The sequence below is a fragment of the Schistocerca americana genome, chromosome X, assembly GCF_021461395.2.
Source record: "Schistocerca americana isolate TAMUIC-IGC-003095 chromosome X, iqSchAmer2.1, whole genome shotgun sequence".
Classification (NCBI taxonomy): domain Eukaryota; kingdom Metazoa; phylum Arthropoda; class Insecta; order Orthoptera; family Acrididae; genus Schistocerca; species Schistocerca americana.
Window position 1 is genome coordinate 768,215,321 of NC_060130.1, and position 19,069 is coordinate 768,234,389.

The 19,069-nt window shown below is 36.0% G+C and overlaps 1 protein-coding gene across 1 annotated transcript in view; it reads left to right on the forward strand.

Annotated features, from left to right (window-relative positions):
* Positions 1-19,069, forward strand: part of LOC124554830 — a 74,264-nt gene that overhangs the window by 19,796 nt on the left and 35,399 nt on the right. The window contains exons 2-4 of the mRNA XM_047128494.1: positions 6,176-6,334; positions 13,616-13,844; positions 17,047-17,283. Of these exons, the coding sequence (XP_046984450.1) occupies positions 6,176-6,334; positions 13,616-13,844; positions 17,047-17,283 (625 nt within the window). The remainder of the gene's footprint in view (positions 1-6,175; positions 6,335-13,615; positions 13,845-17,046; positions 17,284-19,069) is intronic.

The window sequence follows — 19,069 nt, forward strand, 5'->3', positions numbered from 1 at the left end:
TGAACTACATGGGCCTTTAGTACCTCGAGATCGCACTTGTGTGGCCGGCTCTTAATGCCAATAAAGATAGATGTGAGTTCAGTCTCACCATTCTTCATCAGACTTTGTGGAGGCCCCAATGGACCAAATTTTGTCTTTGGTGGAAAAAAATTTAGAAGGGTTGAAGGTAATTTCTTACTATATAAGTGGAGGCACATAAACAAGTAAGCTTGTTAACAGCCTCTCAGGTGAATCCTTCTTCAGGCCTAACTGAAACACACACACACACACACACACACACACACACACACACACACACACACACACACAATCACACAATATACTGTAACAGCACTGCATCTCATATTGTGTGTGGGGGGTTGTATTGAGAGGAGTGGGTGAGAGAAAAGGGTGGTGGAAGCAGGTGGAAGGGTTGGAGGAAGCATGACTGACGATAGTGTGTGGGGAAAAGTAGCAAATGTATATGATATGGATGGGGAACCAATAAGCTAGCAGCACTTGAACATGTGGGGTGAGTTGTGTGTAGCATTTAGTGCTGTGAAGGAGTGGATATAGAACAGAAGAAGGAGGAATTGCAGGATGAGAGTGTGAGTGTAGAATGAGTGTAGCTCTGGGCGGGGGGGGGGGGGGGAGGGGGGGGAGAGGAGTTGAGTGCAGTACAGGGACTAGCAGAGATGGAGGCTAGGAGGAATGTTTGATCAATGGATGTGCTGTAAGGGCAAATCCCGTCTACATATGTAATTCGGAAAAGCTGATATTCAGGAGAGGATCCACATGGCATGGCTTGTGAAGCAAGGGTTGAGGTGGAGCATGTTGTACTCAGCTGCTTGTTCTACCTCTGGGTGCTCAACTCTTTTCTTGGTCACAACTTGACAGTGGGAATTTCTTTGGATCGATGGGTGATTGGTGGATCATGACCAAATAAAAGGCTGTGCAGAAGTTACAGCAGAGCTGGTGTATGATATGACTGATTTTGTAGATGACCTTGCTTCTCATAGTATAGTATATGCCTGCGATGGGACTAGAATAGGATGTGCAGCATGGATGCATCAGACAAGTCTTGCAGCTGTATTTTCCGCAGGCGTATGAGACTTTCTAGGATAGTAGGTTTGGCAGTTATCAAAATGGAAGTACTATTAGTGGTTAATGGACTTGATATGAACAAATGTTTATTGATCTATTTGATATGTGGAGATCAATGCACAGGAAGGTCGTTTACTGGGTTGAGGAGGACTATGTAAGGAAGGTGGGAGGATAAGTTTGAGGTTATAGAGGAATGAGGGTAGGCTGCATTGCTCCTAGACAGTGGTTTTGGGATCTTGGGTCGAAAATTGGCTATGAATGTTAGGGCATACCCCACAAGTGATATGCCTTCCCATCTCCAAGGAAACATGAGAAATGAACAAAGGCTACCCACCACTGGACAAGGCGGGCTAAAGAAGTTATTCCATCTATGAATTGCTACTGTCAACATTTAACCATGTCCAAAAGAAGTAGGAATTAGCTGAAACCTTGAAAAACAGGCACGTACACATTACATATATCCAATAAACCAAATGGAGAGAACCAAAGGCCTGGGAGATTGGTGATGGATAGAAACTGTACTACGACAGCACAAGTAGCACTCATAATGGCATAGACATTGTGACTAGTGATAGGCATCAGGACAGTGTCACAAATGTATACTGAATATGTGACTGACTCATGAGTGTAAAAATTGAGTCTGACACGTCTAAACTTTGAACTGAGTCCTGTTACAGGCCCCAGGTTGTATGCCTTGATGAAGAAAAGGATGAATTTTGGACAGAATTAGATACCCATTTGTGCACTATTGATCTCGAAGAATATCTGGTAATAGGAGGCAACCTCTATGGTCTTGTAGGATCAGCAAGAAATGTGTATGACCAATGTCATGGTGGAAATGGGTATAGCACTGTCAATGAGGATGGGGTATGATTGCCCAAGAACATGAGCTTGTGGTGACTAACACATTCTTCAGGAAGGAGCATATACATCTGATAACATGGTCAATTTGAATCTTGTGCCCACCATTTGCACATCTGCTTACAAGAAGACATAACCTGAAGCTGGTAACTGACATAAAAGTCATCCGCTCAGAATTGGTTACTCCCCAGCATTGGCCTCATGGCATGGACCTCAAGCTGAATATCCACAACTGAAATCATCCCCAAATCATTGAAGTGCAGAGAATCAAGTGGTGGTATATGTCAGAATGCAAAGCCAGTATCAGGCATATGGGACAGCATTACCAGCCAAGCCCACTGTGAAGTGAATAACATTCTTGGTGGGACAAAACCAGGCAAATGAGCAATCAGTAAAGAAGTGTATAGTGGAATGAAGATGTGAGGGAGAAGAAGGCTTTTAAAGTATGGTTCCAGTCCCACACTGATGAAGATCTGCAACACTACAAGATGCAAAAATTGGCTGCCAAATGAGCCGTTGCAGCAGCCAGATCTTCTACATCTACATTTATACTCCGCAAGCCACCCAACGGTGTGTGGCGGAGGGCACTTTACGTGCCACTGTCATTACCTCCCTTTCCTGTTCCAGTCGCGTATGGTTCGCGGGAAGAACGACTGTCTGAAAGCCTCCGTGCGCGCTCTATCTCTCTAATTTTACATTCGTGATCTCCTCGGGTGGTATAAGTAAGAAGAAGAAGAAGAAGGCCCATAAAGAGGTTGTCATAGAACAGTGCTATGTGCATGCTCGTGGCTGTGATGTGGATTTGTTTATATACATTCCACTCAAAGGAGATACAGTTGTGGGTAAGGATATAATTTGTCAGCTGTATAAGGAATGATGTGATGAGCTTGGAGTTGGTAAGACACTGGGACAAGTAGTGTTTTAAAGTGGCAAGGCCGTGGGCATGGAGGATTCTGGTGTATAGGAAGATGGCTTCAGTAGTTATGGGTAGGGATGCAAGTGATAATGAGATAGAGATGTTTGAGAGACAGAGAAGGAAGCGGTTTGTGTCTTTGATATAGACAAGCTGTAGGCAATGAGTTGGAGATGTTAGTTAATATGAGGTAAGATTCTTCCATCGATAGCTCAATGTATCTTCTACAAATTCTTTTATGTGGTCGTTAGCACCAACAAGCTATCCACTCGAATTAGTGGCCAGTACAAAAAGAAAAGAGTTGATCACCTAGTGGCAGAAATTGCTACTGAGCAAAATATGCTCCACCTCAGTGGCTGCTTTGCAACCCATTGCATCTGGATCCTTTCTGTCTAATACCAGCTTCTCTGAAGTATGTGAATGGAAATTCTTTGATATTCCTTGATCAAGCAGTCCTACTGGCACCAATCTCAAGAAGACACTCTCCCTCACCTACCTGCATTGCTGTCCCTATAGCCTTCACCAACTTCAATCATTTTACACTCTCATGTTCCCCTTCACAGTCTGCCTCTTACTCTGTTCTTGTTTGCACTTTCAGTCCAATCATGCGTATAATTGTGAATCATCTACAAATCCCAGTGCCTGTGCCAGAGTTAGCTCACTGGTGCCACGTTTGTATCCAGCCATGACTTAAAAAATGCAGCCAGGACTTCTGATTTTCTAACATCTCAGAGATAATCCTGGACAGCTTAGCTATTTACAAGGACTTGGTTTTCTTCTGGCCACACCCCAGCCATTAGTACACATATCTATAGTAACCAACCATCTTGTCAGACTTGTATCTCACATGTTGCTACATGCCATAGTCAATGTTTGACATCATTCTGGGACTGATATTTAGTTAAGAGCTTAGACATTATACTGGAACTACAGTAAGAATTAATGTTTGGGAACACAGTTGGGACTGATAAATTGTTTTTCCCAGTTGTGATGTCCATCAATGCTAAAGCTGTGATTTAAAATAAATTTTTCTGTTGTAAGATACAATGTAGACCTACAGAGAACCATTCACCACATCCTTTTTAAATATGATATCATCACGATTGCAATGTCAATTGTTGCAAGCTAACTGAAATCAGTAATTTAGCAATAAAATTGCTTTGTTGGCGATAATTTTACATGACTTCTGTAAGCACTGTATCACAGAATGAGAGATAACTAATACTGCTTTCTACATGTGACAGTGCAGACAAAGGGGCCTTAAATCACTAATTGTGCAAATCTTTTAGGTGGTTGACATGAATGATCAGTTTAATGTTAACTAGAAGTAATGTCACATCAACAGCGAGATCATTAAAGACAGAGCTCAAGCTGAAATTTGACATGGGGGAGGGAGAAAACACATGTGACTTTTGAAAGGAAAGCTATTGGCATTTGCCTTAAAAGCCTTAAAGAAGCTGTGGAAAACTTGTATCTGTATGGTGATTTGAGCCTCATACCTTTCAAATAAATTCCAGTGCCTTAATCAGTGTACCATCCTTTGTGACCTGTCTTTTCTATGAAGAGCCTCTTTGATGATGATGTGTGATCTCATAAAGACACAGAAGTCTCAAAGTAAGCTGTGATGTGTTTTGGTTGTAATATTGTGATGTAAAATGGAAAGTCCAGGATTTTGTTTCATACTGTTTTCTCAACTCACTAATACATATATGTTTTTCTCAATGCTGTGGCCTTAAAGTTTTTTTATGAGGGATACAAATATGAGAAGAGCTTTGATTGTGAGACATTATGATACATATAATCAGTTCACATCATAATACTCACACTCTTCAGTGACTAAGACATTATTTGTTTTCCAATGCATAGAAACTGAAGTCTTCAAAACTAAATCTTGTTTCCAAGGTTTTTAATGATTTCATGTTTCTGCACTGCTGGCAAAGTTCTTTCAAACATCTTTATATTCAGAGCCTGCAGCTTCCACCAAGTCTTTTATGGCCTTCTGAATGTACACAAGATCATCCAGAAGGTTTTAGACAGAAAGAATGGTCCAAGTGAGATGGCAGAGTGTTTAAGGTGCTGAACTTAGATTTGGAAGGTATGGGACTCAAATAGTTATCTCGTCAGTGTAAAACTAAATTGAAACAAAAAGTTTTCAGTTCTAAGTTGCAGTTTTCTATAGTAATTAAATGAGATCATTGTAATATCTTAAAAGTTTTGAAGCCAAATATGTGATATGATTTTTTGTATTCTTAGTGTGAAAATATGATGTTCCCAACAATTGTTGATTGTGACAATTTTTCATTCTGTTTCCTGGTGAAAACCAGTTCACCAAAATGTTTCAAAAAGCTGAAATCTTCTAACCTGAATAATTAACAAACTAACAAGTTATTTTAGTGAAGGAATACATTTTTGGAAACAGAAAAATCTAGGCTACAAAACTATGATGCTGGATTTTGGAAAGAATTACATTCTGAGATATGAACATTCTTGAACACGAAAATTTTAAAAATGAATAACTTTTAAATTATTGTGAATTTGAAGAAAGTAAAATGTTTGTTGAAAAGTGAAGAAAGTGTACTTTTTAAATGAACAACGTTAATCTTCAAAGAAACATTTTTTAGTAGTATGACAATTTGAAATGCATTTGGTCTTCAAGTCTTATAAATTATGAATATTAATTCTAATAAAATGTTTCCATAACAACTAATTATACCATTATCGGCAGTAGTCTGAAAACTATCTTGTGAATAATAAAGTTCCGAGAACCACAGCATGAACAAAAAAATTAGTTATTTCATGTAACCATCATATATGTATTACTAATAAAAAGAATCAGAAAAAATAATATTGGTAACAGAAGTGGCATAAGATCAAGCAGAACAGTCCCACCTCACTCTGTTACAAAATGTTTACTGAATAGCTTATTGTCTCTTCTATTTAAAATTGTTTCCCAGCTCTGCCTCTCTATAGCATGAAGCAGAGTACTGTTTGTGACACTCACCAACGTACTATCTATTTGTGTTCTTCCCTCATCTTTTAAACTCCCAGTGTAACATTCCACTTCAATTGCCTTTTGGAAGCACACAAACAAAGTGGATATATAGAATGACACCAGACACCTGAGACTGGTAGTTATGTGTTTAGAACTGAATATGTATCCTCATTTGCCCTAGACTACTGCTAGTTGAATGCATATTAAAAGCCTTTCTGCCAACTGAGGAGCTATTCCTAACACTAATGATAAACTTCCACATGGAACAAATTAAATTCCAGTATATGAAGTTTGGTGAACGTGAAAAAAAAAGTTTCTGTTTTCAGCTGGAAATGGTTTCCCAGATGTGTCACTCACAGTGTGTCCTGCAGAGGGGCATGAATCCAACACACTTCAGTATGATCTGGAACTGAACTGGCAGCCTAGTCTGGATGCAGACTGGATTTGCCTTTACAATGTATCTTCACTGCAAGAAGTAACACAAGGTATGGCCTCCAGCAACATTGGCTTTGATACTTGATTTACTAGCATTTTCAGTTATTAGTATTTCCTCATTGTAACCTTTCCAGGTACTCTTTAAGTTAATTAAGTGTGAACAAGGACATTCTCCATTCTTCACTAAATGTGCTGACAAGAAAGTGGTTGTCATAGTTCTTGCTTACTTTGATACTTAACACTACTCATTTCCTACACACAAATGAAAATAAAACAGAAAAGTTCTTGTGATCCTTGAATGTTTCAATGTGTCCTAAAAATGCAAGCAATTTACAATTCTGCTACAAGCTTGAAATTTTAATTGTGTACGAACTGCAGCTATCAGTGGAGTTAAAAATCAGAAGCTATATTTTTGTCTTTCTTTTCATAATTTTATAGTAAATATAACACATCCCAAAAGTTTGCCAGTCATGGTAAGAATGGTTTTCCTGAAGAAGCTATAAAGCAGTGAAAAATGAGGGAAGCAATAATAGTTTATATATCTATGGACGGTGAACATGTTCATATTTCAGCTATTTGACTGTGTGAGTTGGTACAGTGGTTACAACACCGGACTGATATTTAGAAGGTGTGGGATTTAAATCCCTGTCCAATTATCCAAATTTATGTTTCAGTGGTTTCGCTACATAATTTCAGGTGAATACTGGTATGTTGAATACCTTATTGAACAGAACATGGTCAGTTATATTTCCATCTTAGACCTATTGAGCCAATGCTCCATCTCTAGCAATTTTAGTGTCGATGATGGCCCTTACTTTTGCAATTTTTTTTATTTTACTTAATTCAGTTTTTAAAAAGGAAAATGTTTACACATTTTGACAAACTTTAAAATGCTGTTTAGAATATCAGTATTGAAGGAAATAAAAAGAGCAGCTTATATAACTGTCAAAAATTGTGACTCTTTTTAATATTTGAAAAAATAATTTTCTTACTATAATATCAGAATATTAACAATAAATAACACACTTCTTTTTGTTGTTACACCATTCTCAGTTTGGCTGTAGATGCCATTTACCTGATTTCTAGTCATATTAATAGAAGGATTTGCTGAAATGTTGTGTAGACAGTCTCTGAAACCCATTCATTTATTTGAACTAAGAACTACAGCACTGCAGTATGTTGTTTGGCATTGACATTTGTGCTAATGACACAGGCAACTCAGCTCAGGTGCAATGAACCCACTCATGGTATACTTTCAGGATAGAGACATACAAACAGTTTGCTAACACTGGCATTTCCAGAATATTGTTCCTCTTGGAATGAGAGACAGAGGGTGTTCTGTTATGCAGTTTCCACTTTTACTTGTGAGTACAGCAAGTAAAATGCATATAGGCGAACTGTAAGTTTTACACACACCTCATTAGTTAGTTTGTTAGTAACATGTTCCATGGATCCTTAAACAGATGTCTTCAAGATGATTGTGGGTGAGCACCATATATTGTTCTCACAGTATGTTTTTTCACAATGAATACTTACTTTCTTTAAGATGAATTTCCCCAGAACAGTATTCCATATCACATTCAATGACAATACGCAAAATGTGTCAACTTATTGTTTCGTCCCTTCCCCAAGATTTGCAATGGCTCTAAGCACAAATGTGGCAGAACTGAGTTGTAGAGGTTTCAAAATGTGTGCGTGTGTGGTTTTTTTTCCAATTTAAATTCTCATCAACATGGCCCTAAGAATTTTGAAGTTTCCACCCATTTTTTTTACTTCCTCGCCATATGTTATGCTTATCATTGGTGTTGTACCTCTAGTGTGCAGAAATGAATACGTTAGTTTTTTTTAGAAATTGAGGGTGGGACCATTCACAGAAAACCAGTTGATGATACTTTTAACAACTTTATTTACCATTTCTTCTGTTTCTGTATGTATGCACAGATTGTTTACAATACTAGTGTCACCTGCAAAAAGAAGTAATTCTGCTTGTCATATACTAGATGGAAGATTGTTTACATATATGAGGAACAGTAGTGAACCCAAGACTGAACCTTGGGGAATCCCATATGTGATTTCTCCCCAGTCAGAATTATGTCCCTGGACTATTTTGCTTGAACTGAAAAGCACAAATTTCTGCATTCTTTTGGTTATATATGATGTTATCCATTGGTTGGCTATACCATCAATCCCATAAAATGTAAATTTATCTAGGAGAATACTGTGATTCACACAGCCAAATGCCTTACAGAGGTCGCAGAAAATACCAACTGGTGCTATTTTATTATTTAGTGCTTGCAAAATCTGGTTATTGAACATGTAAATGGCATTCTTAGAAGACCAACCCTTCTGAAACCCAAACTGTGATTTTATAAGGATACTACTGTTGCTAAGGTGAGATACTATTGTAGAAGACATCACCTTCTCAAAAATTTTGGAGAATGATATCAATAATTACTGACCTGCTTCACTGCTGACATCTCTCTTATTGCCTTTCATAAGGAGGGGCTTAACAATGGCATTAATCCACATTATGTGACATGTATCCAAATTTACACACTATAGACTGCACATCTAGAACATTGTCAGAGAACTGTAACCTGACTTGACTGCACAGTGTCCCTACCCCACAGTTCATAAAACGTCACAGAGGTTTCTACTGTGACTCAGGTCACTGGCAAACAATAATGGGTTTGAACCAACTGCCTCTATGTAGATAAAATCATGAATTAATGTCCTTAGCCAAAGAGATTAGTTGATATATTCAATAAAAATTCTAGTAATAGTGTTTACTTGTTTCTGACGCTAATAGTACATGTTTTTGTTGGTTCTACATAAACTTTCATGATCTAAAGTCAGATACCAGATGCTGGTATAGGAAAAGAACCCTTCTTCTTCTTCTTCTTCTTCTATGAGTGGGTGTCTCAAGGATGCATGCTTTAATGTATGAATCCTATAACCAATGAATTTTCCTATCACTTTAAAGTGACTGATAATATATTTTTTATTATTTGTGGTGGTACAACACAGTAATTTCATGCACACAAAGAAACATAAGACTAATTGGCAAAAGGAAGTGAAATTTAAAGCAAAAGTATAAATTTTAAAGAATGCATCAATTTAAAATGTAAAAACAAAGAAAAAGGTGCTAAATATTTCAGTATAAAATCACAAAGGAAAGGGGTGTATTTAGGTAATAGTTACTTTAGTAACACCATGAAATTTATTAATGGAAGATACTGACATATCAATATGTGTAACATCACTTTCATCCGGCAAGGATGCCTGCAGCAGGAATGCAACTGATATTGCAGGCTGGTCATGTGAACTTCTGTAGCTGACAAATATAAGGTCACCTAGCAGTGGTCTTTTCATATGTTCCTGTTATTGGACTCACCTCTACCTGTGAACTCTTAACTGCGTGACTGTTTACTGTGTGCAAGGTGGTATGAAATATTAACTTGTAGTTTCCACCACTGCTAGGTTTAATGGAATTATGATTAATAAACCTTTGTTTATTAGCTAAAAGGTGCTTGGACTTGAATTATCAACAACTATTTCATATTAATTTCTATTGTGGCTTGGACAGATATTCCACCAAGAACTATTACTGTTCAGTTCATGAACTAATAGACCATTTTGATTGTTTTTTTTACAAACGTTCCCTGTGTTCAACAAATAAGTGAGGGTTGTAACAGTTATAAAGATGCATCACAAATTTTTGCCATATTAATGCCACTGATATTAGTCTATACTGACTCAAGCCTTATACAGCTAGATGGAGATAGAGGACATTTCATCAAGTGCATTGTTGTCACAGTTTTGCTACATAAACTGTTGGTCTCTCCCATTCCAGTATCCCCATATTATTCAGGTAACAGTTACTTTAATTGAAGCCCATTTGTAGCCAAATACACCCCATATTTTTTCATAACAAGATCAGGATTTCCTGAATGGTTGGCAAACTTATGGCTCCATAGTTTCATTTTTTATTAATCTGTGTTTGGTGGTATGATAGAGTGCAGGAAACCATTCATAGACCTCAGTTGAGGACAAAAAAAGATTATTTTCATGATAAGAGTGAGCTAGTCAAGTGGGAATTGTTAATTGTTCCATAGTTTCATTAATTTTATGACAGATGAGACATGGAAGTATGCTTGCAAATGCAGACTGTTTATCAATGTTGCTTTTAGGCACCCTGTGGATAACATGCATATTTGGTTTATGGTGTCAAGCATATTGGAACAGCAGCTAAGGCATTATACTCATATTCAGGAGGACAAGTATGCTGGAAAAAAGCTCTTTCCTTTCCAGCAAATTAAAAATAAAACATAATGTACCTCAGGGCTCAGTACTAGGACAGGTTGATTTATGTGGACACCTTGTTGAACATAAGAGTCGCCAAATAACTATCCTATTTGCTGATGACTCCAATATATTGCTCATTGGATCCAGCTCAGAAAGTTTTATGAAAATACATTCAGAATTTCCATAAAAAAATCATTGTAAATACAAAAAAAAAAAAGTTTGTGTCAACATTCACTTATCTCCCCTTTCTACACAAATGTCTGTTCAAACAAGATTAAAAAATGATCCTCTAGAAAATGTAAGTGTGACAACATTTTTGGGTCTGTGTGCTCAGCAACACTTGAAATGGGACACACATGTAAATAATTAGTCAAAAACTGTCATTCATGTGCTATGATCTAAGAGTATTATTAAATTATACAGCAGGCAAAACAACAGTACTGAAGGTATAATATGCATAGTTCCACTGGCTGCTGTGCTGTAGGACCATTTTCTGGGGACACTCAACTCGTAGCATACATGTTTTCAGAATACAAAAAAGAGCTCTAAGAATAATTTGCGGCCTTAAAGAAATGGAATCCTGTAACTTTCACTTTACTGAGCTTGGTGTTCTGGAAGGTCAATGTTTATTCATCTGTGGAACTATCTTATTCAATAGCAACTGGTTTGTCAAACCAGACAAATTATGTAGGACAAGAATCTACATAACTACTGTACCAGGGGGCAATAAAATGTCCATCAAACATATTCCAGAACAGCATCCTACCAGAAGAGCATAATTAATATTGGTATCATACTTCATAATAAGATACTAGATGCAATATATAACCAATGTTTAAAAGTAAACTAAAGGTGATCCTAACAAATTACTGTTTCCATTCTGTAAAAGAATTTCTGAATATGTAAAAATAAATTTTAGTTAAACAATTCTGGTAAACTTAGACTTTAGGAATATGTGCCTAATTGTGTGTACTTATTAGGCTGATGATATATATTTCTCTATTGTCGTTTTGCCACATCGTTAAACAGTTATAAACAAACTTAGGTTACAAGTACTGTATATTTACCTACGTACCTTACTTTCACTTTTTTCCGATACTAAATGTAACTGGAACTTCATTTTCAAGTGTCCAGTACCATTTGTACAATTTGTGGTGTATGTTGAAACTGAACCAATTAAAAAGTCAATCAATCAATACCCATCTGGATATCTAAATGTAGGTTTTCCTTGTCCTTAAGGGCCTCAGGGAACTTCTTTTTCTTTCTACCCAATCTGAGGTACTGCTTTGTTTCCAATTTAGGACAAAGTCAACTTTTCTAATACGCTTTCACCCTTTATATACATGGTAGATGAATTCTCTTCATGAGTAGCCAAATGTTGGAGCTATTGTCTTTATTGTTGGACAATGTGAATCTCCCTACTGTCATAATTTGTAAACCACTAATGCATAAACAGTTATAAATAACACTGCTGTACCAACCTAGGTATAAAACCTACAACCTCACCATCCTCATAATTGCTTGATTACCCTTGTTTTTTGGCACTTAAAGTATCATCTGCTCATTCATATTTATGTTTTCCATGATTTCTCTATATCAATCAAGGCACATACTGGGATGATACCTATGAAAAGGCACAGCTGATTTTCTTGCCCATCTTCCTATAAAATATTACAGGATGAATTTAACAAATTTTTAATGTTTAAAAACGCAATTTTATAAATAATATATACCATTTTTTTATCCAGATATTCCTCAAAATTAATAATATAATATATTTTTTATTAAAGTTCATAACTTACCTCTTCATAGTCAGTAATAATAAATATCAGCAACTAAAAGAAATGCATCCATACTATTCAGACTGCCCAAGACTGGACTTCTGAAGTGGTTCAAGAAATTCTCACAATGCTGTTTCATTTCCTATTCTTTTAATGTAAAGCACTGCAAATCTGTAATGTATGGAAAATATGGGAAAATGCTTCTCACTATAATGATACAGAAATTCATTGAAAGCATTAAAAATTTGTTGAACTCATCCATAGAAGGATGTGAAGCAACTTTTCAGATTCTTATAGAAAAAGATGCAGTGCTGTGATAATTTATTGAACCACATCAGTTGTTGAATCTTGGGAGTTGTGTACATCATGAATGCATGTTTCAGCTGTTGATATTCTTGAATGAACATGATGTTTGCTACTGGCCTTTATCTTTAAGTACACATATGATTTGTTTGTGAGTGGTACATATAATTCACAAATTATACCAATTGTATTTTATATCATTCATTAGGCAATGCAGCAATTACATTGATAGATAAGAGAATTAAAGATATGTCCCAGAACGTTTTGGTTACCAGGCATGCACTTTACTGCTGGACCAACAGACTCAACAGTTTGTATATTAGTTAGTTAGTTCATAATATGGACTTCTAAACTAAAAAAACCAAAAAATTTTCTATAAGAATATATAATTTTATGTTAGAAACATAATAACAGTTTGCTTTATTTGGGCAAATACACTTATTGTGGAGATCTATTAATTATACATGCTGTTCTTTCATCTCATGTATGCTTCGGTTTGTTAAATTACAAGAAGACAGAATTGCAGGTCTGTAGGCAAAATCCCATATACTGCCAATAGAAACAGTTAAAAGTAGAAAAACTAAGATGTTTCCTTTTGTCTTCACAACAGGCAAGTCCCTCTAAATCTCCTTACAACCTTCCTCAACCAATTCCTCTTTCCTTCCTGAGGAAGGAATATAAAATTTCTGAAAGCTACACATAGGTTTCTTTCTATTTTTTTAAGTAGTTCTATAAGCAGATTTGAAATTTTGCCTTGTGGGTGGAAATGGTAATTTAAGAGTTTCATGAGTCGAGTATGCTTAGGCACTTCACTATTTTTGCAAGTTACCGACTTTATAAACACAGGTTTTTTTTTTTAACGAAACTCCAGTTTGATGCCATGTGCAAAAAACACCACAGAACTGATGTGTTTTATCTCTCACACGGATATTTGGATTACAGACACAGAGCCTCTCATTCGCATCAGTCCTCATGATTACCCTGATGGATACTACAGTACTAATATCAGCTTTGCTGAACAACAGTACCCCAATGGATGGAGTAAAGGGTCTGGAGAAAATCCCGTGCCTGGAGATGCTTGTCTGTCCTATTGGATTGCTGCCTACAAATACAATGAATTGCATCAGGCTGTCTGTCTTAAAATCCACCCTACTTGGATGTGGGATCATAGGTAAGGTGCTGATTGCATCTTTCTGTATGATGGCAAACAAGAACACAATGCATTTTAATATAATTGTCATAACTTTCATGATTTAGCCAGATAGTATATTGAATATTGTATGTAAATTTGCATTTTTTGTCAAATACTGCCAAATGCAACAATACCATTGTATGCATACACCAAGAAATTAATTTTTTGTTGAGTACTGTCAGTCATACAAAGTGCAGTGAATTCAGCTGCATAATTCACACCAATTGTTGTGTATATGTTAGCTATCATTTACAAACATACCGGTATTTTCCAGTAACATACAAGTTAAATGTGGAGTAAAAGTAATTGACTTTAGATTTAAGGTGTGTAATGAGCAACAGAATGAGAACTTACAATTACATAGTACTCATATATCAGAATGTAAATTCTGTTTTTAAATGGCAGAGGATTTAAACCATCATTAATAATGGCAATTTTTTAAAATAAATATGCAGTAGCTGGAATATATGATGAAGGAATTTCTGATGTTCTACAAAGCTATGCAGAAACAATTGTATAGTCTCCTTTCATTAACATTTACAGTATTGAGCTCTTACTCAGTGTGTGGTATTTTATTCCTTTGACTGTGCTTCCACACCTAATAGTGTGTGAAGTTACTGAAGAACTCAGTAATATTTAAGAAAAATGGAGGAGTCATGCAGTGGAATGTCTGGGACGATTCAGGGAAAGAACTGAAATATTGGACTATTATGTGGATGGATTAGGCATCAAAAATGAGGGTAAAAATTAAATATATGGTAGAGGATCCTAAACTGAGTATTTTGTAATAAGGATCCAGTGACTGGAAATTAATATTTAAGTCAGTATGAGGTCATGAATGCAGAATATGTGAGAGGCTAAAGGTGCTCTCCCCCCCCCCCTCCCTGTAACCCCCCCCCTTCCCAACACAAGCTCTCAGGAAAGGAAAAAAATATATTGTAGTCATATGTCTTTTCTTTCAGCAACATATATTCTTTTTTATAGAGTATGAAAGGGCACAGCTGCTTTCCTTCTCCATCCTTCCCTTAATCCGAGCTTGTGCTCTGTCTCTAATGACCACATTGTCGTAGGGTGTTAAACACTAATCTTTCTCCCCCCCCCCCCCCCCCCCCCTCCTGCCAATAGTACATAAACAATTGTTGAGCCCACAATAGATAGATCATGTCTGTATGCGTTTGGCACACAGTATTTGTTTTGCCTGTGACGTCATCACACTAGTGTAGACACACGCACATGATTGTTATGAATTAGACTTGTGTAAAGTTATAAACTGGTGTAGCGTGGAAACATGTTATGCTAGGACATTGAATCAAGTGTCATTGCAAAGAATGTGTGCAGAAATACTAGGACCCAAAGTGAGACAATAAAAATATTGAACAGAATATAAGTGAAGATCTGTACTAAGCTGAAAACTGCAAAATAATCAAAGATGTGATCTCATATGACTCTTAAATTTGCACAGAATTATATAAAACCCAAGACAGAGGAAAACTCACATTGAATGAAATCGAAAAAGCCTAATAAGTCCTGCATTTAGTGAATGCTAGGCCTACAGGTGCATCAAAAATGAAATGAAAAAACAACACAAGGTGATTATGTGGATGGTCTATCGGGCATACAGAGGCCAGCGGCAGTCCAAATATCTACAGATCATGCGCAAGCATCATTCAAAGGCAATACAGAAAACAGTGACAATATAGACATAGATGGCAACATGACATCACCAGCTGAGTATGTATTGTAACCACCAAATATCATCAAGTTGTCATCCAACACTGACATGTCAGGCATCATTGCACATACATTGATGGAAGGTACTATGGAAGACTGATGTCACTGGTGTAGCCACTGTATTAAAGAGAGTGATTAGTTAGTTAGTTTAGTGATCCATGCATCATTTTGCATGATAAATTGTAATGATGTGGAACAAGTCATTTTACATTCACATCACAAACTAATTTGTAAATGATTAAATTACATTTAACATGAAACACTTCTTATGATTTTATCTCAACATGTTAAAAAAATCCAAGGCGTGGAATGAAAATGCACACACAGAAATTTTATTTCTTGTTTATGGTTATTAACATGCAAAATTAGTATTGGCACTGTTTTAGAAGTTCTTTTTTTGGATATGTACAAACTTTAATGCCATTTTCTTCTGAATTTATATTATTTTTAGTACTCATGAAAATAATTTTTTATCGTTGTAAAGCATTTCATTTGTAGGCCTTTTTTTCTGTTTTCTTTCTTTTTTTTTTTTTTTAGTGCCTTGCTTTAGGTCTACTTTGTGAGAAACAACCACTCTATGATGTCGCAGAGATTAATTCTCTGTTCCTACCAAATGAGATTTACCCTTCACTGATCCTTTTCCCTGAGGACCAGGCAGTTTGGAATTTTTATATTAGCACAACAAAATCTTGTCAAGTGAGGGGTCAGGACTCATATTTGTTTTGCTGTGGTGTAATGACTAGCATCTTGCAAGTTTACAATGTTATAATAGAATGAACAGTTTATATATATATATTTTTTTCCACGTGGGAAAAATATATCTAAAAACAAAGATGGTGTGACTTACCAAACGAAAGTGCTGGCACGTCGATAGACACACAAACAAACAAACACAAACATACACACAAAATTCAAGCTTTTGCAACAAACTGTTGCCTCATCAGGAAAGAGGGAAGGAGAGGGAAAGACGAAAGGATGTGGGTTTTAAGGGAGAGGGTAAGGAGTCATTCCAATCCCGGGAGCGGAAAGACTTACCTTAAGGGGAAAAAAGGACGGGTATACACTCGTACACACACACATATATGTGTGGATGGATATGTGTGTGTGTACGAGTGTATACCCGTCCTTTTTTCCCCCTAAGGTAAGTCTTTCCGCTCCCGGGATTGGAATGACTCCTTACCCTCTCCCTTAAAACCCACATCCTTTCGTCTTTCCCTCTCCTTCCCTCTTTCCTGATGAGGCAACAGTTTGTTGCAAAAGCTTGAATTTTGTGTGTATGTTTGTGTGTCTATCGACGTGCCAGCGCTTTCGTTTGGTAAGTCACATCATGTTTGTTTATATATATATATAGTATTGTATCAATAGTTTTCTATATTTATTTATTGTAACTTGCAGAATAAATTAATTACTGAATTTGAATACATTTTTTATTTTCTTTTCTTTTCAACAGAGCTGAGCTGGAGAACATGCCTCTTATTGGTTTGTTCTTTCCTGGTACATACAATTCAAATCACTTTAACAGAGGGAGTATACCCTTGCCAAGGCAAACGGTCAGCCATTTTCTTCTCACACAAGATTCTGATGTCTGGGGGGAATTAATTCGTGGTATTCGGTACCTTGATGTTGATATAGAGTATTGTCCTAACCAGGGGTCTTCTTCCACCCCTGCAATTACAGATGATGACAGGTACTTACAATAAAATAATTGTGTAATTTAGGTACTTAATTGTAGTAATTACTGTGCTTCAATGCAGCATGTAAAAAACTGAACTATAAAGTATGGGAGTATAATTATATTTTCTCTGGTAGTTTAATATAATAAATCATACAATAAATCATTCAGTTATAAAGAGCACAGCTTTGTGAAATGAGTCCAAGCCAACAATAGTTTAACGAAATGAAAAAAAATCAGTACTCCAGCTGTATTCATTTCATGAAATGCATAGTTACAGAGAAAGTCAGAAAATTATGAGGAAAAACAATTACATTTGACTACGGATGCTGTTACTTATTCTTGTGCTCTGTGGTGACTGCTGTGACTCATTTAGGATACTGCTAATTCCTTCTGCATGCCGTCCATTGATCTACAAAGTATGCTATATATATTTTAAAATAAGACATAATGGTTCCACTGAGACTTTCTGCTGTCTGAATAAAATATTTTATTTATGGTTGAAATTGGCCAATAGTGAAGAATATATTTTAGTACAAAATTTACATGATTAGTGTAAGGCAGTTTATCTAGCTATTGTGGATGTGTAGACTTCCTTTGCCATGTATTTTCAGTATACAAATTTTTATGAATTGAAGTGTGACACTTGTCTTACAGTGAAGTTTAGTTTCATACTTAAAACTCCTTAACCAAATGAAACATATTAAATTTCTTTTCATTTTATTTGTATCATAATGCAGCAAAATGACTATGTTTATCATGAGAATTAATGGTGTTTATCTTAAACAAGATTTCATTTATTTACTTATAATTATTGGCATAATAGTACCAGTATAGGATATGTCACATACAACATAGGTTGACATTGTTTTTACTAAGATTGTACAGGTCTCATGAAAGTAACACCATTTTTAATAAGGTGACTCATACTATAAAATAATCCATTGGAAACCTAGAAATTCAAAAATAAATCTATAATATTCTTCACTAAAAATATTTTTATTCAAATAACTAATTTTATAAATTCATGAGTGTGAGTAACTATGAGCAAGCAAAACTCACATCAGCAAACAAGTGAGTAACACTGTAAATATTTACTGATGAACTTTGGAGCTCTCCTCCTTGGAGATGGTTTTGTATTCAATTAGCATTTATTAGCTGTGGATTCATTCTTCTGATATTCCTGTTACAAACAACAAAAAAGTTAAGTTGATACTCATGTTTCCTACACTATGAAGTATAGCCATAAATATGCTTACAAACAACTCGCGTATTGATTTTATTGTTATATGTGTGGCATCTGTTCTGTTGGACATGTCTGATAGAACAGAGACCGCACACACAATAATTTATATGCACCTCGACAGCAATGATAACTTCAGTGCAGATGCATACTATTTTCCGAACTCTTGTAGAAACTGAGAAAAGCTGTATGAAGGAGGTGTGTTATTTTTCACATTTGATTGGTTTTTATAGTTAGAGGATTGGTATACAATAGCTTGGAAGTCGAAATGCTGGTAGATGAAGGTATTTTATTGCTTTTTGAATGACTCAGTTGTCTACAGCAACATTTTGCTTTCACAACCAGTTCAGCATAGCCTGTTACCCATATTAATTTTAGAAGTCAACTTGCAAATCAAGTAATCAGCCACTTCTGCAACAGAGCACTTTATAGAGAAATCAACTGAAGATATAAAATCTGAGTAAGTCTCCATGATCTTTTGTTACTAATGAAATTAAAATTGGGATCTCACTGGAACATAACAAAAAATCATACAGAAATGGAGACACACAAAGTAAT